The 25,599-nt window shown below is 37.6% G+C and overlaps 1 protein-coding gene and 1 long non-coding RNA gene across 2 annotated transcripts; both read left to right on the top strand.

Annotated features, from left to right (window-relative positions):
• Positions 1-221: 221 nt before the first annotated feature.
• Positions 222-11,619, top strand: LOC127221882 (ankyrin repeat domain-containing protein 7-like). Its single transcript, XM_051183845.1, has 7 exons — positions 222-630; positions 1,824-1,938; positions 2,096-2,269; positions 7,264-7,370; positions 8,599-8,736; positions 9,916-9,968; positions 11,543-11,619. The coding sequence occupies exons 1-7, from the start codon at positions 392-394 to the stop codon at positions 11,617-11,619; spliced, it is 903 nt and encodes a 300-aa protein (XP_051039802.1). The 5' UTR covers positions 222-391.
• Positions 11,620-15,332: 3,713 nt separating this feature from the next.
• Positions 15,333-18,289, top strand: LOC127222100 (uncharacterized). Its single transcript, XR_007834524.1, has 4 exons — positions 15,333-15,393; positions 17,247-17,334; positions 18,061-18,089; positions 18,179-18,289. It is a non-coding gene; the product is annotated as an uncharacterized LOC127222100 (long non-coding RNA).
• The last annotated feature ends 7,310 nt before the right edge of the window (positions 18,290-25,599 follow it).

Below are 25,599 nucleotides of genomic sequence, written 5' to 3'. Positions count from 1 at the left end.
CTGTTTTTTGTCTCAGATTACATGCAAATTGAGCACCTTCCTTGCTAACACACCGGACAGCACTCCAAAGTGAATGTGCGCTCATACGTGGCACGAGCCTAGGCACCCGCTTACTTGTGTTTACCAGCGTTGCTTGGCGACCGAGCGTTACCAACTGCATCCTTGTCTTGCAGTTGACAACTACTAGATCACCACGGAGTGTCCCTACTGGGACTTTGTGGCAAGACTTGGCTCTGAATTTCCTTCGATAGTCTAACCTTTAGGAGCTGGCTTACTATAAATTTTGGTTCTGGGTTCGGGAGAGGCCATCTTGGCATAATCTCTTATTTTGAGCTGGGGATGCCGGAGAAGCTTTGCGGGAAGGAAGAAGCCTGTGAAGCAGACATTTACCATGGAGATGCTCTTTCCCAAAAAGGAAAGGACGCCCCTGGGATTCTGTGATGGCCTGGATAAGATCTTCGTGGGCTTTGGGAACAAGGACGAGAGAGGCTGTCAGCCGCCCAAATACCACGCCAGCTATGCACCTTATTATCCTATCCACAAGGCTGCAAGCGTGGGTGACATAGACACTGTGAAGAGCTTTGTCGAACGGGGAGCTTTTGCCATGGAACAAATAGACTGGAAGTACAGGTAAAAGGGGCTGGAACCGTGGGAGAGCGGAAAGGTACCTCGGAGGGAGGCACAGTAACGGGGGAGAAGGGCAGCTTCCTGTGTGAGCTGAGAAAAGAGAAGCACCTGTCATCCATTTTATATGGTGTACATCTGGGAGGGGTGTAACACCCAACTGGTCCTCATTAACAGCGAAACAAATCAAGATGAGTGCTTCCTGCCCTTGAAAATTCTCCTTTCAGAGCACTTACTGGCCTCTTCAAGGATTTCAACAAAATTGTGTAATGCAGCTTTAGTGTATCCATTGGGAGAAAACCATAATGTCGTATGTGTTGCGGAAAAGTACATAAGAGAAAACTCTATTATGTGTCAACTTCCCACCCAAAAGGCTTTCTTTTAAATAAAAGCTGATATCCACTATGCCAGTGTATTCTCCTGTATCCATATGTGTGCAGGAATGTACATTATTTACTGAGAGAATTTACAAGAGAAGACGGTTTGTGTTCTCATAGTCACTTATCTACTTTAGTTATGGGTGCCATGTTCACTTCATAATTTGCTGTACTTGGCGCCTCCTCTCTCACTAGTCTACACACTCCTGAAGGGTTATTCAGCATCTTGTTAGTAAGCCAGGCGTGTTGATGATTTGATGAAGAGTCCTGGTTTTCCTACAAGTGTTTCCACACCATATGGCTCGCTAGCACCTTTGAAACAAAACTCATCTTGACCTTTCAGTTTTGTCCCGCCTTCAGGTCACCACAATTCGCCAGTCCTCCCTTGGCAGATGTGTGGATTTCCCCTCTCCCATGACTGCTCTCTCTTGCTCTCAGTGTTCTCTGCATTGGAGCCCTAAGAGGAGCAGGTCCCACGAGCCATACTAGTTCTCATCAGGACTGTGGCACCTGAAGCTGGGTGCCCCTTAATGCCATATGGTACTTTGTTCAGAAGGATCCCAACAGGATGCCTTGACCTTGGCTCCTGGCTGTCAACGGGGGGAGAATCTATATCCTAAAACACAAGCAGCTCGCATTAGGGGAATATTGACTCCAGTGAAATTGTCTGCTCCTTGCAATAAGAGGCAATATAATGACTTTTCTTTAGAAGAACATCAAATTTTAAAGTACAGAGTCCTTAAATGATATCTGCTGATTATATTTGCATGTGTGAGTCTTGAGAAAATTTAAAGTTCATAAAAGTCCCTTCTGTACTCTCAGGACTGCCCTGCATTTTGCCTGTGTCTATGGTCATCCAGAGGTGGTGACCTTCCTGGTGGAGAGCAGCTGCGAGATTAGTCCCAAGGATATTAAAGATGCCACACCTCTAATTAAGGTATATTAAAGCCACCGATTTCAGATGATAAGAATTTGAAATACATTTTTACATTAAAAAAATGAAGCTATATCATTTAGTGTAACTAAATACTGAATCCTGTGGAATGCTGAACATGAGTTCTTTAACAATCTGTGTGTTGCCACCACATCCACAGGCTGCACAGTGTAGACAAACGGAATGCCTTGATATTCTCCTGAAGCATGGTGCTGACCCAAATATTATGGACTGCCGTGACAACACTGCTCTTCACTATGCTGTCTACAATGGGGATGTCGAAACAGCTGCTAAGCTGCTTGAATACAAGGCAAACATTGAAGCAATAAATGAGGTATACACCACCCACCTGTAATTTTCATGTATTTGAAATGCACAGATTTTTAACAGCGATGTGTATGTAGAATCAGTATTCTGTCCTTTCAAAGCTCTAGTCCTCCACTGCAAATGTTTTGAAATGACTCAACCATTGAAAATGCCACCTTAAACTGGTACTTTTAAAGAAATGTTAAACAGTGCAGCTTTTTTGAATGCATTTTTGACAAATATTTGTCAAAGCAATGAATTTGCTAAAGCTTCAGTTTGTTTTGTTTTAAAACTGACAGAAGCTTTTCCTTGACTAGTTAAATGTGACACCCAACGTGAACATATGCTTTTGATATTAACTTTCTCTTAAATGAGGAAGAAATGTTTTATAACAAATGGGTATCTGAGTGCTACAGACAAGTATGTCATTGTGACCAAGTTGTGAGTAGTAAAGCCAAAGAAGGAAACATAGAAAGGGAAGTTGATGAGACATTATCAGGCAAACCTTGGAATTCAGTAATTGAGGGGAAAATACCAAGAAACCTTGATTTTCTTGAAGAAATGATTCACTTTATGTTTACTCTGTGCTCTTCAGTTTGGTGATAATGATTCCTAATTAGAGAACATTAGTAGTTAACAAGCATGCCCAGAGGTAAACTTTGGTAGGGCTCTGAAGAACCCTGTCAATGCATAGGCAGCAATTACACAGAAAATAATAAACAACCAAACAAAATACCAAAAAAAAAAAAAAAAAAAAAAAAAAAAAAAAGCAAGGGAAAATTAAGTGATTTGCCATGAAATGACTCTTATCTGATAGAAATCGCAACTTGGATAAGAGCCTAAAGTCAAGTCTGCTCTCAGATCTAAGATGCTTTACTGGGACTTGGGAGATTTCCATACTGCATATAATCCAGTTATACTTTGAAATTTCTATTGCTGCTTCTGCCTGTACCTTGCAAATGAAATGGTATTTTCTGCAAAGGTGATATTTGTCCGTTTCTCTCTTTTGGCCAAGAGAGAATCAGCATAACTAATAAGACCCAGGCATAAGTATTTAAAACCATTTCCTTCATGTGGTGGTGAGGATGAGGAAAGATGCCCTCCCCCCTTGTCCCTGCCACCTGTGGTGGGCGAGGGAGCTGACCCTCCCCGTTACCTGCTATAGCATTTACAAGCAGACCCTGAACAGCACACTAGAACTGATCCTATTGATGGGGATGTGGGAGCTGGTTAACCGGCCCTGAGAACTTGAGCATGGGAGAGCTAGCTCTGCTCCTCATCTGCCTTGTGGTGGTGTGAGCAGGTGAAAGATGCTCCCCGTCACCCCTGGCAGCCTGTGGCAGGTGGGAGAGCTGACTCTGAGGTCCTGAGAATGGGAGAGCTGTCCCTGCTCCTCACCAGCTGAAGCACTGGGGAGAGCGATCCCTGCTCCTGCCCTGGGTAACAGTAGAGTTGGACCTGAAGGTGTAGGTGTGGGGCAGCCAACCCTGAGGGCATGAAAGCAAGAGAACTGGCCTGCCCCTTGCTCATCCTTAGCTGGAGCAATGTTGGAGAGTTCACCTTGCTGGTGAAGACAAGGAGGAGGGGAGCTGGTGGGCTGACCAACCTTGCATCTGCTCAGGCCCCAAACCAGGGTTATGAGATGGCCCACCCAAATATCCACCCCATCTATGCATCTGTGATCTTTGGAGCATGTGAAGGGGGTGGTCCTGCAGACCCAAAGCTTCAGGAGCTCCATGACACAGGGCAATAACAAGATATCCAAGAGGAGTTCCAGTGAGGGCTCAGTATCCACAGTGTATCTGAAACCCGAGGCCGTGAACCAGAACATTGACTCTTTGTAATGAACACTTGCAAGTAAAGATATGTGGTCAAAAGAGCACATTGTATGACTCACTCTGTCATGCTACAGCTTCCATGACAAGATTTATTTTTCCTGTTTTAATTTTTTCTTTCTTTCTTTTTTCCTCTTAAGTTTTATTTTATTTTGTTCAGGGTGGGGAGGGGGATATGGTGGTGGTGGTTGGTTTACATGGGCAGATGGGAAGGGAAATGAATGGGATCAAGATGCATGATGTGAGAGACCCAAAGAATAAATAAAAAGGAAGTTCAAAAACAATGTTTCCTTCAGGATCTTTAGTTCCTAGAAAAAAATTTTGCATTTTTGCATGCAAAATGTGAGTCATACCCACAATAAAGATTTTTTTTCCTCCAAAGGGCCAAGAACACATTGGAGTCCAATATAAAGAGTGTTCTCTAATAGTTGAATCCACAGTTAAATTCCAGGAGATCCTTTTTATTAAATTTTATTTTAATTAAAAATTAGTTGTGTGTGTGTGTGTTGTCTGCATGTATGTAAATATAGAACATGTATGGCATGCAGCACCCACAAGGGCCAGAAGAGGTTATCAGATCTCCTGAAATGAATTATGGATGCTTTCAGCCACTATGTGGGTGCTGGGACTGGGACACAGGTCCTCTAGAAGAGCAGATGGTGCTCTTAACCACTGAGCATCTATCTCTCCAGCCCAAGAGCGTTCTTAAAAAACTGTGTACTTCAAGTTGCTCTCAGGTAACCAAGTCCAGACTTCTCTGAGCTCATTTATTGTCTGCCACGTGTGATGAAAGTGTCCCTGTTGTCTGAGGCCCACAAGTGATCCTGTTTGCTAGGGACCCCTTCTTGCTACCAGATGTCATATACTTGATCTAAATGTGTGTTTCATGAACAGTTGCTTTGTGGTGTTTAGCAATAGAGATTTTAAACTTTCAAAACAGTTTGTAAGGATATGGTCTATATCTTCTCCCTGTTAGTCTCTTAGAAATGAGATTGAATTTTAGAATTTATAAGTTGTTATTTTAAAGTCTAAAGCATACTCAAATTGAAATGCCTGTATATACTATTAGGTTAATGGTCATTAATTCCAAAAGGTTTATGGCAATTCCAAAAAGAATTAACTTTTTGTACCAATGAAGATAAACTAGTGGCTTTCCTCATCATAAAAGAAATATGTAGGCTGGAGAGATAGCTCAACAGTTAAGAACACTGGCTGCTCTTCCCAAAGTCCTGAGTTCAATTCCCAGCAATCACATGAGGGCTCACAGGTTCACAAACATCTCATAATGAGATCTGGTGCACTATTCTGGAAAGCAGGCATACATGTATACAGAATACTGTATACATAATAGGTAATGGGATGGGAGGGGGGTTGAGGGCTCTGAGAGGGAGGGAGAGAGAGGGAACTGGGATCGATATGTAAAATAATAAATAATAATAAAAATGTAAATAAATTAAAAGAAGAGATATGTATATGTCAGTTTTAGAATTATTATTGATGAAACCATTGCCTTTTTACACCTGACTTGTGTTTACTTAAAAAAACAGCTTGAAGTAGTAATGAAACCGAAACCAGAATAAAAATAGATTTAAAATAGCTTATAAACAAGGCATAGCTTCACAGATCCTAGCATCATAACCCTTAGAAGACTGACAGAGGAAAACCATGAATGTGGGAAGCTAGCCTGGGATATGTAGTGAAAGTCTGTCTCAAAAAGCAGAGGTCACTGCAACAAACCCCCATAAAACCCAAAGTAGCTGTGCTTCAGTCATGAGATCATCATCATCATTTTGGAACTCATTATCCAGACCACACTGGCCTTGAACACGTGGAGATCCACCTGCCTCTGCCTCCCAAGTGTGTGCCATGGCACCAAGCTTGAGACAATTATCAAAACTGAGAATGAAACTTCCTATTAAATTCTCTATAGTTAAATAAGACTCTTATTTTATAATGAGAGCAACCTAAGTTCTCTTGAAGCCCGTTTCCTAGGTGACTTGCTGTGGAATAATCCTTCTTTATGCTGTGAATATGTGTTCTCTCATTGGTTAATAAAGAAATGACAGTCAAGCTGGGCCTTTAATCCCGGCATTCAGGAGGCAGAGGCAGGTGGATCTCTGTGAGTTCAAGCCCCAGCCTGGTATACAAAGTGAGTTCCAGGATAGCCAGGGCTGTTATACAGAGAAACCCTGTCTCAAAAAACAGTACAAAACGAAAGCTGACAGGCAGGTATCCAGGCAGAAAGTTAGGTGGTTAAGCCAAACTGAGAATGATGGACAAAAGGAAGGTGGAGTCAGGAGGTGCCAGCCAGCCACCTGAGGAAGCAGGGCGTGTAGAAAATGAGGTAATAAGACATGAGTCATGTGTCAAAGTATAGATAGAAATATGGGTTCAGTTAAGTGTAACAGTTAGTTACAAATCTGAGTATCAGCAGAGCATTTGTAATTTATATTAAGCCTCTGAGTGGTTATTTGGGAAGTGGCTGTGGCAAAGGAAAACTCCATTTACAGTGACTGATAAAGCTCTGGTACCACACGTAAAAGGGAATTAACAAGTTTCTCTGTAGTTACATGAAACCCCTGCTGCACCATAATTCTCAACACTGTGTTCCTTGAACTCTACATTCTTAAATGCTAATGTCTGCAATAAAAGGCAGTTTAAAAAGTAGAAATTATGAAAATGAAAAGAGATTTCTCTGATGGAGAGCCTGTGCTGCTGCTGCTGCTGCTGCTTCTCCTTTTCCTCCTCCTCTTCCTCCTCCTCCTGCTCCTCCTGTCACACTCCCAGACAGGTGCAATCCTTTTGCTGGGGAATGGAATGCCTGGAAAAGAGATCTTTCCTTGTAATGCAGGTAGAAATAAAATGAAGATGGGGGAATTTAGATTGTTTGCCAGCAACAATACAGAAAGTTTTTGCTACTGTATTTTTTGAAATAAAGATAGAGTCAAGAAACTTTTGCTTAGATGGGAGCAATCATATGACCCCAAAATACCATGATACATGTCACCGGAAATCTTTGTGTGGATTTGTAATGAGTATATGTGCTCATTCTAGGAAGGGAGATTTCATGGAAAAGGAAGAGCACACATGGAAGTCAATGGGTTGAGGAAGAATGCCTAGTCATTTATTGTCAGCATGTTCAAGGAATTTGTCAATTTGCAATTCATCACTGGTTTTGTTTTGACAGAACAAGATCACACCACTTTTGCTTGCTCTGAAACAAAACAAGGAGAAGATGGCAGAGTTCTTAATCAACAACGGGGCAAATGAAAAAACGTGTGATTTTCTGGGAAGGTAAAATATTTCTGGTACTAACAAAGTTGGCAACTTTGGTGCTGTAACTATCACCCAAGCCATGATGTTAAGTTCATAGGATGAAGAATTTAACTTTTACTTATGGAAATAACATTAACCTAGACCGTCAGTTTGGTACAAATGAAATTATTCACTGTGAACAACAAAAAGACTACATACAACAGGGTCTATATTTCCTGATAATGTAAAACGATGTTGATTAATTGTATTGCAACTCATTCATCAGGTAACTTATTTGGCTAAAAGGTCTCACATTTTGCTTGCTTTTAAGATATTAAGTTTAATTTTTGGATGGCACTATGACACTTATTCTCTATAGTATTTGCCACCCATTCTGCTTATGTACTGCTTCCTTAAAATTGAAAATCTGCTGGATGGCTGTTTATATTTCTTTGCAAAATATTGTTTGGTTATCCCTCAATAACTATTAATTTCTACTACTACATGGTACACTACTTTCTCTATTTTTTCCCTCTGAATTTATTTTGAAACTTTATGACTTGGCATGGTCAAAAGAATGAAAAACTACTTTTATTTAATAAGTTTGGGTGAGTAAAAATCATACTTGGGTGATAAGAAATCTCAATATTCACACAAGACTGAACTTAATTCCAACTTCACACTTCCTGAATGTACAACCTTAGGAATGTTACATAGCAGTAGATTATTTCCTGATTCAAAAACCAGGGTTGTGTCAGTTCATGTTATGTGTTACATACTATATAGTTCTAGCACATGGTTATCTCCTACATACATTGTTACTACCATTTTTATTAGAATTATTTATTTTCTAGTACTATTAGCATGTTAATCATGCAAAAATAAGCTTTTCTCCTCTAATCTTCAGCTGTTTTTATTACAGCAAATTATGTCAGACTGGGGGAAAAGCAAACAATCCTCCACTTAAATATTCTCCTACTTTGATAAATAGCCTCAGTATTTGTGAATGAAAAGACATGGAACTAAAAATTCTACTACATAATTCTATAGTAGGAGAATGGGCTTCCTGTTTATTTCTTCCCAATTTGTACTGAAGATAATTTACAGGACAAATATTTGAGCTCCCAAGATATTCATGCCTGTAAGTAAATAGATGGTCAATTCTATATACACAGGCAATATTTCAGGCTGGTAAAACACATTCAGTGATGTGTTTAACAACTTTATTCAAGTACCTAACAGCCAGGCTTTACCTCTGCTCTTTTAGAAGCACCCTTATGTATGCTGTAAGGTGTGGGTCAGAACTTATCATCAAGCTGCTTCTTCAAAGAGATATCGATACCTTTAAGCAAGATGCCTTTGGATGGACAGCTAAACGTTATGCTGTTGAAAGTAAAAGCAAAGTGTAAGTGTTCACGTTTACTCAATTAACATTAAATGGAAATGCAAAGTAATTACAAATACAATATCTTCTATATTTAGTTTTTGTTGTTTTGGAATGGCAGTGACACAGTTCACCCCATCATCCAGAAACTAACCAAAACTGGGAATGAATTAGAAATAGCAATGGATGCAGGATTCATCTCCAAATTTTTATTTTGGTGTGTAGTGTTTTGGGGGTGGATGCTGACAATTGAACCTGAGATCACATGATTTAAGCAAGAATTTAATCCAAGGACTATATTACTATCTCTTAGGTTAGAACTTTTTAAACCATGTAGGTGGAGAAAGTTTGTAAAATCCTAATCCTGAGAATGCATATTGATACCCACCCAGAGCTGAGCCATGTTGGATCTATGGACAACATCATCTGAAGGAAACACACACATACATAGCAAAAGCACTTGTAGTCACAGAACTCCATGGACATCAGCTTCCAATACATGTCAATCCTTTATGCCAAGGCCATATAATCCCTGTAGGTTGGATGCTTTCTAGCTGCTGCTGATGCCTTTTCGATAATAGTGTGCCCCCACTTTTACATCTAGAGAGATAGGGCCAATGGGGCATTTGGAGATGAAGCTGCTTTACTTCCCTCATCTTCAGGTTAAACCCTGGTACTGTCTCTGGGTCTTTTAATTCATGCAACAAGATCTTGCAAGGAATACATATTGAACATTATTTGGGAGTCTAAAACAGTTTAACCTTAAGAGACAAATGTTCTTGTTGCTTTTCTATTTGTCATCCATACTTTATATTATTTAATCGTATCAGCCTTATATACAAAAGCAGTTATGCCATTATATTTTTAGAGGAAGATATTAAGCCTAGTAGAAATAACATGTTGAAGAACAAGCAACTATTGGCTATAAATGTAAGATTTCTTCTGAGTTCAGGACACTTTCCATTATGCTGAGAAAACTTAGTTTATGTGTGGAGTTGGCTTGCTTTTGATTCAAAACCATTCTATCTCATTTTCCTTGTTTTGTTATTTGCTTAATAAAACACAGAATCCACATGTTTGTAGCATACATTTAAAAGTTCTGATAGTACATGGATAATGCCTGAAATACTCCTCTGAGTATAATGTGCATGTCAGCATTGAAATAGTAAATTGACTTGCCATTCTTTTGGTCCCTCACAGTAGGAAACTACTGATCGACCATGATGAAGAGGAACTGAGACAAACATGCTCAGGTGAGACTTCTGATAGAGAATTACCTTTGGTTTCCCAACTAGAAGAAAGATATGAAAATCTGAAACTAAATGTAAATTGTATTGCCATTTCTCTTAACTTGTTTTCTAAGAGTCTAGAGATCAGAATCCTTTAAGAAAAAAGTTATATGATACAAAAAACCTTGTGTAAAGTTGTCTTTACTTAATTTCTTTGAAGTTTGTTTATCATTATATAGATAGAAAATTACTTTAAAATTTCATGACTATCACATTAAAATCGTTAGAAAATAGATTTTCTAGGAAATATTTGAATGAACATACTGAATTTAGTAAGTGAATAGTATGTGTGATATCATATTCACTATCAGCATTAAGATGTATTCACTTGGACTCATAGATAGTTCTTCATGGAGATCATATTTTTTTTCTATTAACCAACTTGTTCACACGGACATATTCACACTTTCTGTATTCTTTGTTCATTGGGAACAAAATCACACTTCTAAATCGTGCACATTATTATTTACTCTGTGTTCCTCACACATGGCATGAAAGCAGGACAGCATACAAATAGGAGGAGGGAGGGGACAAGCAGAGGAAGACTCAGGGGGATGGGGAAGGGCAAAGTGAAAGGAAGAACAAGAAGATCAAGAGAGCTGTATCATAAGATGTCAAGACCAAACTCAACTACTTTCCTATTAACTTTAAAACTGACAAAATATGTATTCATATTTTCTATTAGTGTACTTCTGCCCTGACACCGTCCTTACTTGTAATCAGTTTCAGAACCAAGTTCTAGCAGCCCCCAAAGAGCTCTTCTCAGGCACCCATTCCCACAGGAATATTAAGATTTCCAACCAGTGTGAAAATCAGAGACATATTCAGTCAATATGCAGTCAATGTACATATTTGGAAGAGGAGCACATAAAGGAATACCAAGCTCACTTTCAGGGTCAGAATTGAGGCAGACGGAAGAGGTTGCATAATTCAGAAGTCATAGTCAAGGTGTGTCTGAAGGACACTGTGCCAAGTTCCAATCTGAAAAGTGATCTGAAAAGAATCCTTGTTGGTTGAGGGGACAAGCTGCTTCTCAGGGCAAGATCACGCATGTTCCAGGGACAGCCTTGTCACCATGGATTGCTACCTGTCTCAGGGAACAGTTTTATCATGCAAGGTATGAGTCTTTAGGCATCATTTGAGATCCTTGAGTGGGAGACTGTAAAAAGTGCTAATAAGCTGTCTCAGTTAGTCTTTGTGAGTTCAACCCTGAAGAGGAATGATATGGGATAGGCATCACTATGTTTTAGGAGGACAGTTGTTAATGTTTAATATGCCTGTGTGCCAAGGTTGGTACAGCAACAAAGGAGAAAGATTTCCAATGGAGAGAAGACTGAGGCTTTTTCACATATTCAGCTACATTGCAGGATCAAATTAGGTACTACGGCTTTTTAGACAGTGTCTAAGCACCCATTGCTGCTTGATGAGCTACCAAATTAATAACCTACAGACATGAGAATTCTGCCCATTCCATCTTTGTGAATGCTCATCCCCATCACTATCTACATGGATTGATTGTATTTCCTTCTGCTTTGTAGAGATCACCAGGAAAAATGCTTGCTCAATGGTAATGACCTTTATAATTTTCTTGAATTACTCAGTAGATACTGTATGAAGAATTTAACACTTAACAATTACTGTGTTTCAAAGCCCTTCCTGCCTACCACAGAAGTGAAAACCTCTCTTCAAAGCGAAGGAGTGGAAAAGACAGAAGCAAAACCATCAAAGCCAGGTAAAATTTCCAGTTTAAGTTATTTGAAAAGAAGTAGGTGAAATAGCAACACTTCCAGGCTTCCCATCCTCAATGTTATCTCCACCCATGAGGAGACAGTGTAAATCGTCACCAACAAAGAGATGGTCATTTCAGGCATCAATATTTCAGAAGAAGGTCTTCATTAGTGCATGCAAGAGATGCTGACAAATTGGAGTTTTGACTTAATTTTTATCCTTTCTTGTTTTAATACTTTAGATTTACCAGTTTGGAATCTCTGTCCTTCATAAACATTTAAAGAGATCAGTCAGAAGCCTTTTTAGGTTTCCCCACGGTTTAAAACTGCCGGTAGTGTGGGACAAATGAGAACAAAGCTTAACGCCAATTGTGTGTGATTGTCCCAGCAGGAAGCATTACTTTCCATGATCACCTAAAAAAATAAATAAATAAATAAATAAATAAATAAATAAATAAATAAATAAATAAATAAAAATAAATGCTGGAGGTGCAGGTGCTGTAATACAACCCATGATCCCAAATTGTGCGAAATCAGGCAAAAGATACCTCAAACGTAGAAGTTGTGGGTTAGCCTTCTTACATAGCAAGAGACCCTGTATTATAAACAACAACAAACCCATTTCAACTCTACCAGGGTACTAGGTCTTCTATTTCTGATTCCAGCCATTTACTAGTCAATTTAATGATCTCATCAGCTATGCATTTGATCATAGAATATAGCGTTCTATAACTAGTTAAAATGCATAAAATCAAATCAATGCACTTCCTAATGTCCTGTTTATGATTACATGTTCCTTTTCTCTTTAGCCATTTTTTAAAAATTCATTTAAAAGGTCTAACCATTTAATGTGGTGTATTTTGATGATGCCCATCTCATTATTCTTCCATCCTTCCCTGCCTCCTCCTGCTTCTTGTCCTGCCACTGCTCTTACTTGTAACTGGTTTCGGAGAAAAACCTCCAGAAGCCCCAAAGAGCCATATGTAGCCACCCTTCCCAATAGGAAAATTAATGTTTCAAGTGAGTGTGGAAATCAGAGAAATATTCATACAGTGTACGCCTTGGGGAGAGGGCCACATAAAGGAATTCAGGTGTCTAGGGCTCAACTTTAGGGTCCTGGGACAGATTTACATACAGATAATGTCAGTAGTGAGATAGGCTGTATAACTCAGGAGTCATGGTCAGTGTGTGATGGGGATGGACACTGTGCCTGTTCTGATTCTGAAGAGAATCCTTATTGGTTGAGGGGACATGCCACTTATCCTGAGATGATGGCTTATGTTCCAAAGACAGCCCTGACACCACGGACAATTGCTGTGCTGCCTAGATTTTTGTCAACTCAACACAGGCTAGAATGTCAAGGGAGGTATGCCAAAGTTTGATGCCTGTTTTTAATGGAATTGCAAGGCAAGTGAGTAGTCAATAATTTTTAGAAAAAGAAAATTTTAAGTGCTTATTAGACCTTGGTCATTTAAATCTAAAATATAATTTAGGAATATGAGCACCAAAATTGCATTTGCTGTGTCTCCCTGAATGCTGATTGCCTTTGTTTTGTATTTAAATTGATTATATTTCCTTTTGCTTTTTAGAGAACACTGAGAAACAGGCATGCTCAACGGTAACAACTATTAATGGTATTATCTTAAATTACTAAGTAGATATTGGGTGAAATATATGATATTTAACCATCAGCCTTATTTCAAAACCCATCCAGCCTACCACAGAAGTGAAAGATTCTCCTCAAAGTGAAGCAATAAAAAAAGCAGAGGGAAGATCATCAAAGTCAGGTGAAAACTTCAGTTTTAATTACTAGGAACATAGTTGGGGAAATTTTAATGTGCATAGGCAGCCCGTTCCAATTCCACTCAACCATACAGGATGGGGACACTTTTCATCCCCAGTGCTGTTATTGTTATTGATATCCATATTTCAGAAAAATGTATGAGGTGTTGATAATTAAGTTTCAACTTAGATTTTTTCCTCCATTTCTCTTTCAACGTCTTAAATTTACCAGTTTAGAATCTGTCCTTCATAGGCGCTCACCAAGATTAATCATGAGGCTTATCAGAGTCTCCTAAAATTTAAAACTGCTGGGACTGGTACAATTGAGGACATAGTAGAAGATGACTATCTATAAATGTGTCATGATGAGGCATAGGTATCCATTATAATCTAAACAACATAAGTCAAATAGAAATAAAATGCCAGGTATGCAAACGCTATGACACAAGCCAGAGTCTCAGATCCTGGAGCATAGGAGTTCTGGACTAGCTTTGGCACATAGCAAGAACATTTCTATCCAAAGATAAATGCAGGAAATCCCATTTTAGTCATATCCTGACACATTAAGAATTCAGTTTTTTTCCAGTTAATTTAGTGGTGTCATCAGGTACATATCTCATCGTAGAATATAATATTATATAATGAGATGTAATGTATAAATCTAAATTCATATATCCATCAAAGTGAATTAATTATATTTAAATTTTCTTCACTTTTACTTTTTTATTTGTTTTTAGTCAGTTTTGATCATTTCATATGTGTATGGAAAACACTGTGATCAGTCACCTCCATTAACCTCCCTTCCATTCAGTTCACCTTGGCTTTCTCAAATAATTGCTTTTGTATTATTTTCTTTTTTTCTTTTTTGAGTGGTTCAGAATCATTCTACCTGCATCTTAAACTTAACCTCTATATAGAGCTGCTCTTCCAATCTCACTCTGATTTTATCACATGGTTCAATAGAAATGAGGCACAGAACATTTGCTAGAAAACATTAGACTGAGTCCCTTCAGCATCAACCATAGAAATGTAAATCATGCAGTACTGACTATGAGAACATAATCCATAAAGTGCTCAGGGCTGGCAGATACTCTGATTCTCCTCTCATCAAATTTGCTAATTGTTCATGTTTATGGCAAGAGTTCTGTTCTTCAGGAATTCAGATTAGTATTTAAAAAAAACCCTAAAATTCCTCTATTGTGGAAATTGATATTTATATTATAAATTTATTAATATTTCTGGAATCTGGAATCTGTACTTCAAGTCTGTCTAGTTTTATCTTCATTTTATTACCTACTGTCCATTCACTCCTTTTCCTCTGTTGGAGACCCTATCTCAAAATAAATGAAAGAAAAAATGAATTAATGAATGAATGAATGAATGGGGAAAAGGATATTGTATCACCCAGTCCATAAGTAGAAGTGTTAGGTATATAAATCAATAATTACATGTGGTAAGGATGTAAGATGAAATCTGAATAAGGCATTTTGGAAGGCTCCAGGAAAATCTAGAGAATGAGTCAAAATGCAGAAGACTCATGTAATAGAGTGTTAAACACTTGTTAGAATTGTTCATAAAAACATGTTCAGCATAAGGAACAAGTTTACAGAATATGTACACATATTTTGATGAATACGTTTTGGAGTAGTTTAAAATGAACTTTTATTATCATTAATGTTAAATAGCTATATGTTGCTATGTAATGTTCTCTATATCTGTAATGTCCTATAAATTGCTATAGAAAACTCTTATTAGTAACTTATTTTCAGCATAGACACATGATATACACACATCTCCATATGCCCCTTTTATCTCCAGAACGAGTGTCCTCAGAGAAAAAGTCAAAAAAGCGGGATCACAAAGAAATTAAACGGCCATTGGTAAAGTTTCAATTTCTCATTTAATACTGTCTGCTTTTATTGAAGACTATGTGTTATAACCCATCTTTATGGGGCATCAGCTAGATTCAGCCGACTTGCCTGGTTCATACTTATGAGGGGGAGTGTGGATTGAGAAATGGCAGGTAAAGATGATGAGGAAAAGACAGAGACACAGAATAAAATCAGAAGGGCAATCTAGTGACTATAGAATGTTCCAAGGTTATTCTTCAATATTCTTAAATATCCCAACCAAAAATGGGAATATGGAAAAATACTTCCTTATCAAAATATAAGGAAGAAACAGACCTTCTTCCTTAATTCTCCAAACATTTGGTAACCATGCCTTTGACTAAATTTCTCATTTTCTGGACTTGAGGGTTAAGAGTAACCACACCTCAGAGCAAGTCTTTTGTTGTTTAGATAAGACATCAGGACCAACTCAAAACATCCTACAGTAGCCACATCTTAGACCTTTAGGCCTTATGACTTTAACCTTGGAAGAGTAAGGGTAGTTTTGAACTCTTTGACCTTAAGCCAAGATGAAGTGAAGCCATTTTTATGGGCCCAGACAACCATTTTAAAAGCAGAATTTTCTTCAAACTGCCTTGACGATTTAGTAGACAATTCAGCGTTTAATTTTTAAAGTGTTTTAACTAGCTATAAGACATAGACAGGGCAGTGACATGTAACTACACTTTGTATATGAGCAGGCAGTGTGTTTTCTTATCTGTGATTTCACTCCATTACAGAAAGGCCATTTTAAGAATCAAACCATATAGAAAAGCAGCTAAAGTTATAAACTTATGGTTTTGTGTTATTGGCCAGTAATGCTTTGGTTAAACTTCTAATCCTTTTTTTGATATCTAGTTGGCTTCTGAGATTTGAAAAAAAAAAAAGAGGGAGTAGGAAAGAGGGAGTAGGAAATTTAACAGCTCTATTGCCCAATCAGTGGCCGACTGATCCTTCTATTATGGACCATCTGGAGTGAGAGTAGAGGCAGTGTATTGCTTCTTTGTCTTCATCTCAATTAAGGAAATCACTAAATATATTAATGTTATGCAGTGTTCTTAGTGTCCATAAGACTATTATTAAGACCAAACAATGTAAATACTTTATGTGGAAACACGACACTAACATTCTGTCAATAAACGGCAGGATTGGCGTCTTAATACATGGACACTTACATGCATAGCACACACTTCTCCATACACAGACCTGTATATGAATACGTGCACAAAGTAAAATTTTCCAAGATAAATGAAGCAACATCTGAAATTGTCTATTCTCATTATTATATTCTATGGGTTCAGTTTTCAAGCTGAATATCATATTTTAAAATAAAAGCAATTCATGTTGTTTAAAATATTTTAAATAATTTATACTTTATTTATAGCAAGTAAATGTTTAGGAATTTGTGTGTGTGTTGTAAAAATATTCTTTTAGTCTGAAAATCATTAGATATTTTATTTTGTCTTTTTTCTTTTTTAAGCTGAGGACTGAACCCAGGGCCGTGTGCTTGCTAGGCAAGCTCTCTACCACTGAGCTACATCCCAAACCCCTGCATTCTATATTTTAAAGGCAGTTTCCTTGTTGAGGTTTGCATGAGAGCAAATTTTAAAATTTTTAAGACTATGCTTACTGTCAGCTGACATGTTTGAGTAAAGACTGAGTAGCCATGAAAGTAAAACAGATTTGACCTAGGGAGCATATGCCAGGTTCTCTAGGGAAACATATTCATTCTAGCGCAGTCTCTTAACTTATGTCCAATTACTTTCAAAATAATAATTGTGACATATTTTTAGAAAATTATTAGCAAAAGATGTGCTTCTCTTTCTTGATGTGAATTTTAACAGAAACTCTTTGAGAGGGTTTTTCGGGATAGTCATTGCTCTGGGACTCGGGAAGAAAAAGGCAAAGACATCACAAAAGGAAGAGTGCTAGGTAAGAAACTTATTTTTTAAGTTTAAAAACATTAATTGAGGGCCCGGAGAGATGCCTTAGCCTCTGCATCACTTGTTGCTTTTGTAGAGGACCCAGTGCCCCCATGGTGATCCATCATGTATATGTGCAGGATAAACATTTATATACATTTAGTCAACTAAATAAATCTAAAACAAAATCTTGAATTTATTTGTCTGAAATGTTTGTTTCACCATTTGAATGAATTAAGGAATATTTTATGAGCTCTTATTCTGGAGCTGTATATCCTCTCGTGTCATATTGGAAACTTATCACCCTCAAAAGTGAATTCTACACTTCAGTCAACTGATATGAAAACACTGTTCTTCCTAGATCACAGGATGACTTGGAAACCCATCTAGTCAACTTTGCCATTTCCCTGTTGGAGCCACTTGTCCCTCTTATTTACATCACAACCCTCTCCATCAGCCAAAATGTCCTACCCCTAGGTGTGCGCTCTCCTACTTTAGTTACACCCATTGGTTATTTTATCACTATTTTGAAAAATTAACTGCATGTTTCATTAAATATGTATTCATTTCATTAGCATATTTTATATTTCTACACTGACCATAGTAAACAATGAAACTTAAAATAATGATTTTTTAAGTAAAGCATGACTATTCATCCCCTTCCTATTTCTTCATGTGCTCAGAGTGGGTGTTGTCACAATTCATAATTTTGATCATTTTCCATATTACCTTTTAGCATGGGTTGAAAAAGATGATCTCTCAAAGGTAAAGCATATAACTTTTTTCTTGAATTACTAAGGACACACATTGTAAATCATACATTTACTAAATATCTTGCTTCAAATTCTATTCAGCCTACAACTACAGAGAAAAAGTCTTCTGCAGATGAAGTGGAAATCATCAGGCTAAAACCTTCCAAATCAGGTAAATTTTATAATTCAACAGGATCTTGGAAGAAAAAAAATATTAGAACTAACTACCATTTTCACGATGTTAACTCTATCCCCCAATACTGATGGGAAATCTGACATAACAGAGTGAGGCTATCAGTATTTAAGGAGAGTCATTTAGAAACATAAATAGAAGATTAAAAGTATGTAGAGACTGGCTTAGAGGTTTCTAGTTTCACTTTTCCATGGCAAAAATTATGGGTTTAGACTCTAAACATAACAGTCATGTATGCAGATTATTGTTAGAGCTCTGAGATTTTCCCAAAGTTTAAACACACTTACTAGAGATCTGGTTGTCATGATCACACCTGGTTTCTCAGTCACTTGGGAGGCTGAGACAGGATATTTCTTGTACCCAAAAGTTCTGTGTTGGTGTGATTGCAAAGCAAGATATATTCTCTTAAAGAAGAAACACAGAACCAATTTTCATTTCACACAGTCCACATGTTATCGCTGTCTAAGTTGAGTATAACATTCTGTACCAGTTTAGTGCAGATAAATAAATCATTACTGCCGGTATGTAGCAATCATCTGACATAATAGTGTATACTTTTGAATAAGCTACAATTCCAAACATTATTAGTATCTCACCTGTCATATTTGCTATTGTTTTCTTCCATTTTACATTGGGGAATATGCTGAGAAAATCCTATGATTTTTCACTTGATATTGCCCAGTCTTATGTGTGTTACTCTCCAGACCTTCTAACTATTTATTATTATTATTATTATTATTATTATTATTGTTGTTGTTGTTGTTATTTTTCTCAGCTTTGTACCAACAAAGAGCACAATACTTACAACAAGAGCTATGTGAATTCCATCAAAATTTACAATGAAGAAGAAATATTGAGCAACCAAGGACAATTAAAAACATTTGAGTTTCTTTTTACATATAATTTTTCTTCCTGCCAGTAATTACTAGCATTACTTGAGGAATTCAGATTTGCACATTTTTCATTTAACATAATCCTCTCTCTTTTTGACACTAATAAGGACATACCCTAGATATTTCTGAAAACACTACCTCTGTGTCTGCTTTGCATCAGGTTTTCTCTGCTTTGTTGCTTTCTGGGAGTTCATATTCATATTCCACTTACACCTTGTCCACCACTTTTAGAGTACTCATGTACAATGCAGCATGAAGAAGTTAACATACAACTTCTCAGTTACAAGACTTTCATAATCTACCTTTACACAAATCTACCACTGTAGCTCTTTTCTTCTATCATTATTGATGTTTCCATCCTCACCCTTAACTGTATTTTAGCCAAGCACTCTGTTGAATACTCCTTTCCCTCTTCTGTTGTTGTGATATTTTGTGCTGTCACCATTTCCTGCCCTCCCTCTGCCTAAAAGTTGCTCTTTCGATGTCAGACCAGGCATCATTTCAAGGAAATGTAGTCACTGTACATTTCAAGCACACTTACAAAAGCGCCAAACCATCATCACCTAGCAGATGCATAATAAGTAATTATTGAGCAAAACAAAGAAAGAATACACACTTAGATGACTGAAAAGGTTGCCCACTCGAGTCTGAGAGTGATCTGTATAGACACATAAAGAAGTAGTTTACAGCTCAAGGGGTAATGATAGGTTCTACCATCAGAGTGTCGTGGTAGCCCTAAGCAAAGTGCTGCCTGCTTATCCGGGGAGAGGCATAATCTAGGATGAGTTTGGATATCAGATGGAATCTGAACAGATAACTTGTCAGAACATGTCAGATGGTAAAGCTTAAGGGTTACCTGAAATTCCTGGGGAAATAAAAATGCTCTTTGTTATCATCTATTTTAAGCTGTTTATACATATTGACATAGAGACTACTATTTTTATATTATCTTAAAGTTTATGTTCACAAAATATATAGATTTGTCTGTAGAGGTAGTCATAGAAGTGTCGTCGGAAGAAGAACAGAAGGGAGATGATGATGATAATAATGGCACTGCACGTCAGCAACACTTGGTAAGGAAACAATTTCTCATTTAGTGTTTTGTTATGTTTATTAGAGTAGCACCAACCAAATGCAAGCACCCTCATGTTATCTTACAGAAATGATAGAAAGTTTCATTCTATATTTGAATTCTGACTAATTATAAAGTTCAGAATGTTCTTAGAATCAACAGTAACTAATCATTAAATTTTAAGTATGGCATCTTTTTTGTTTATTTTTGGTCTTCCATACATATACATATACATATACATATACATATACATATACATATACATACATATCCCCCCCCCTTTTTTTGAGACAGATTTCTCTGTGTGGCTTTGGAGCCTGTCCTGGCACTTGTTCTGTAGACTAGAGTGCTTGAACTAACAGAGATCCACCTGGCTCTACCTCCCAAGTGTTGGGATTAAAGACAAGTGCCAGCACCACCCACTCAGCTTAACCTCTTTAAATTATAAAAAATAAAATCAAATTGTATCTTATGTCTAGACAATAGCAATTTTGAACAATGTAGAGTTGATGGCACCTGTATTGGATTCATGCAAAAGGGTGACCATTCCCAGTAGTTCAGAATTTATAGCTTTGTATCACCAGTCAGTAACACCTAGATTAAAGTTTGGATTCTATCTTTCTATATGTATAGTTGACTTCAGCATATTTATAGAGGCAGGGAACAGGGTGATGTTAACACTACCCCACATTAAGGGGAAATAGTTCACAATGGCACTTGGGTTGGACTTTATTCAAACATTTCATAGGCTATGTGACATTATCATTATATACAATTTGAATTGAAGAATAACAATTTTCCTTCTGGGTCCTGTGTCCTTCATATTTTTATTTTTATATCTCCTCCTCTTCTTACTTTCTACAGACCAGTTACTCACAGCTCAAAAATAGTTCTTGAGTGTGTCTGTCACCATGACCAATTGAGTTAGATGTTTCTGAGCAGAAGTTGAGTGTGGTTGTCATCCACCAATCATTCCACACAAGATTCATCACAATATGTGCCCCTTATTTCATGGAAAGAGCAGAATGTATATGATTATTTGTGTTTATCGAGTACTCAAAATAGAAGCCATTTGCATAGCTTTTAGTTCAAACCCACAGGTGTAGCTGTGTCTTAATGGCAAAGATGCTGGGAGTCAGGTGAAAGAGAAACAGCAGACTCATTTATTTAGCAACTGGGGGGGGTGAGTGGGCTTTTACACCTTTCAGCACCCAGGCCTTCCTATCTGTTAACATTTCATAGTCGCCCCTCATTGGCTAGGCACTATCAGGACCTCTGACAGCACCAGGCAGACCCCAGATTATCTCATTTCTCAGCCTTGTGGGCCTTAACTTCCTACACACATGAATAAAATAGTTATAACATATGAATTTCTGCACTGTTAAGCTTGAGTTAATTTTCATAAATATAAATCATGCAAACAGAAGCAAATTGTTTATTGAATTATGGTAAAAATATAACCTAGAAATGGATTATACAGAAATATAACTAAAAATTTCTTAACATTTAGTATTTTTAAAAATATTACATATTAAGCTGAGTATGGTGGCACATGCCTTTAATCCCAGCACACACACGGTAAATAAAAGGAAGCAGATCTTTGTGAGTTTGAGACCAGTCTGGTTTGCATAGTAAGTTCCAGGATTGCTAGAGTTATGTAATAGTGAGACCATGTCTTTTTAAAAAAAGAAGACAAAAACAAATACTGTGTATTAAAGGAGTAAGTTTTAAAATATTGCTATTTGGGTTCAGATAATTGTTTAGCTGAGGCTGAGAAAATTGGTCAGGGGGTAAAGTGTTGCACAAGCTTGAGATACTGAGTTCAGGTTCCCAGGCTCAGTGGTGTGTTACCTCTGCTGGGGTAAGGATGGACACAGATGGATTCTTGAGGCTTGTTAGCTAGCCAGTCTAGCCAAAATAGCAAGCACATAAAATAAGGAGGAAGCTACCTGAAGTCAATCTAAGGCCTCCACACACACAATCACAGGTTGAGAGTACATGGTATGCATGAAGTTGGGTGCACAGATGGGTAGAAGATGGGGCATGGGGAAGGAATATGATAATGTTTGAAATTCCCAAAGAGTAAGCAAATAGATGTTTAAAAAGTTCAAGGGCTCTCTTCATATTATGAAACAAAAAATGTGTAATGCTTTATGTTATAGTCTAATATTTGTAAAAAAAAATTGTGTCTCTCTGGAATGATCCTGATTATCTTTTCCTAATAATATATACATGAAAGTCCATGCACATATACAATCCAACATGTGGCTATTTTGGGGATGAAGTGCCATCAAAGACCTCAGAAAGATAATATATAAACTCTAGAATTGACAGAGACATCTTACTGCCTGGACAGTCATCCAAAGTTCCTCTGTAATGTTGGAGCATCCATATTCAGACCTTAGGCCACAGTGTATCTGGCAGACTTCTCAGCAGGAAAATTTAAACTACCTACCTATATTGGCAGTTTGTCAGTCATTTTTCTCTGTGTCCTGCAGAATGTCTGGCAGACTTTTCCATGAAGCAGGAACCCTGCAGAACTGCCCTGTCTTGTTTTGTAAATTCAGCAGTCATTTTCCTGTGGATTCTGTGTGTCCAGTTTATACAGCATCCAGTCAAACAGTCCAGGCAAGAGCAGTTTCTTGCTCAAATGGCTAGTCTCTCCATATTGAAAGCAAACTTCATGTCTAGTTTCTCTGATGTCCACCTTCCTTTCTGACATAATTGCAGTTGCCAGGAGCAGTTGTGTCTCACTGTCATGAAAACCCCTAAACCATTTTAAATGCCATTATTCTGTAGGCCTTTGAAATGTTTGAAGGAAAATCTCAAATACATCTCTGTTTATCTAAAAAACCTAATTAACATAACTATAAGTTTTGACTATTATAGGTGACTATAACCTATATTTAATCATACATTACATTTTTAAATGAGCGTATAAACACAATATCTAAACAAGAGGAGAAATATACATTTAATAAAATTAACTTTAAATTTGTATCAATAAACCAAAATTCATACCAATACAAAGTATTCATTTCTTTATCATATTCCCCTTCTTTTCCTTTAAAAAGAGATTATCTGTGACCATTAACCATTTACATCCAACCCCATTTAAATGAAAAAAAAATTATACACAGTATTTGGGGATCTGGGCATCTTTCTTTCCACACTGCTTCTTGCTGTTTGGGCTATTGTGAATACCATTGGGATCCTGAGAAAACGTGGAAACCTAGCCAAATCCTGGCTGTAGTAGTCTGAAGTTGCATCGTTTCATCTGTCTCAGATGTTGGATCACATGAGCCACTGCTTCAGGTGGTCTGGCTTGATCAAACCATATCAGTCTAGAATGAAACCACAGCTTTTCATTTTCTGTGGAAACAAAAATAGACCCTCATTTCCAAAGTATCACATCCTTAGACTTAAAGTTTGAAGTCAAAGCATTTTCAAAATATGTAGGTTGGATTAATCCAGCAGCATTGATAATCAAATGTCTGATAGCAGCTGTGGCTCTTTCTTCAGCAATCAATTTAAAGACAACACAATAATATACAGTGTACAGACCCTCTGCTTATTTTCCATCTTTACGTGCCTTAAAAAAATGCTCTGTTTCTTTTAATTTCATTTTTGTTGTTTTTTTGAGTATTTTTTTTGTCTGTCCTGAAATTCACTCTGTAGACCAGGCTGGCCAAGAAATCAAGGAGACCTGCTTACCTCTGCCTCCTGAGTGAGTGCTGGGATTAAAGGCTCCTCTATTTCTTTTTTTAAGTACTTTATCCTTTTTCTTTTCTCTCTCAAGCCTACGTATATTTTTTAACACACTATAAACCCTTTAGAGGGTTTTCTTAATCTGAATCTGTCTTTACTATATATCTACATCTTTTTCTGGCCATGAGTCTTTTATCTGCTAAACAGCATAGCTAAAATTAAAGTGGACATTTTAGCTGCTGGCTTTCCAACTTGGCAGGGGTACATTTAATACCAGCACTGGGAGCTGTGCCACCAGCTGCTTGTTGCTTGTATACACCATTCAATTGTTTGGTAGTAGGGCCTTTTAACAGACCTGTGCAGTATTTTTTTTTTTTTTTTTTTGCCACTAATGCTGAGTGAGGAAGACACTCTTAAAGGAACCATGAGCCTCTGCTTGTGTCTAGCAAACAGAGCCCATCTGAGAAAATGCTACTACCAAGAAGTGGTGCTTGTTTCTCTTCTTTTGTCTTTAGAACAAAAGATTTTGTCAAGTTTTACGTGGAAATTAATGTATTGGGTGCCATTTTGTTGCTGGAGTTTCTTGTTCCACCAGGTCCTACTGCCGCTTCAGCCCCAAATAAACACACAGGTGCTATATTAGTTTAAAAAAACTGCTGGCCAATGGCTAGGGCTTCTTATTGATTTGCTCTGTCTTAATTATTAACTTATAACTACTAATTACTGTATTTTTATATGACCTTATGTTACTGGAGAATGCCTGGTGTGTCCTACCATGGCATCTCCTGGCTACACCTCTCTGCCTCTCTACCCAGCATTTTCCTCATCTCCTAGTCCCATCTATCTTCCTGCCTTTATTGGCCAAACAGTGTTTTATTCACCAACCAATAAGAGAAACACACATACATAGCCGGACATCCCCTATCACAAAACAAAAGCTGACAGCTTTCTTTTTATTTTATCCCTTCTGTCATTCTCAGAATTTTAGAGTTCTGTGGGCAGATTAATCATGTCCCAATAGTATATTTTTACATATATTTGCCTTGTGAACAAATATGCTTGCCCTGAATAATACCATGTAATCTGTCTCCTAAAGTTAGTATAGACCTGTCTGTAAATCTTCTGACTCAGATTTTCTGTCTCTGAAACTAAACTCATTGATTTATGTTTGCCTGACTATATCACTCTACCTTGACCTCCATTTCCCACTTTAATGAAAGTGCTATCAAGTGGACATCATGAACTGAAGCTGAGGAGATGCTGGACTTAAGCTCTCCTCATAGTTTCACCCTTGGTTTCCCATCTGATTATCAGGTTTCATATGGTGCAAAGATGATTACAGTGACAGCCTACTTATCATCATTATTGTTGCCATCCCCCTCCTACTCATTATGTGTGCATGATTTGAATTTCTCTGTGTGTGAACATACACATTCCATTGTATGACTGCGATTGTCAGAAGACAACTTTGGGAGTCTATTCTCTCCATTCAACACATATTCTGACAGTTGAATTCAGCCTTATGCATCAAGCACTTTTATTAGTTGGGCCAGCTAGCTGGCCTGTCACCAACTATTTTGAAATATCTTTTCCTTTCTCCCCACATTGTGACCTTCTACCCTTATACAGTTGGAAATGAGACTTGTATACAATTGTT

This window comes from Phodopus roborovskii, unplaced genomic scaffold (assembly GCF_943737965.1).
Source record: "Phodopus roborovskii unplaced genomic scaffold, PHOROB, whole genome shotgun sequence".
NCBI lineage: Eukaryota > Metazoa > Chordata > Mammalia > Rodentia > Cricetidae > Phodopus > Phodopus roborovskii.
This window is presented reverse-complemented; position numbering and strand designations above follow the sequence as displayed.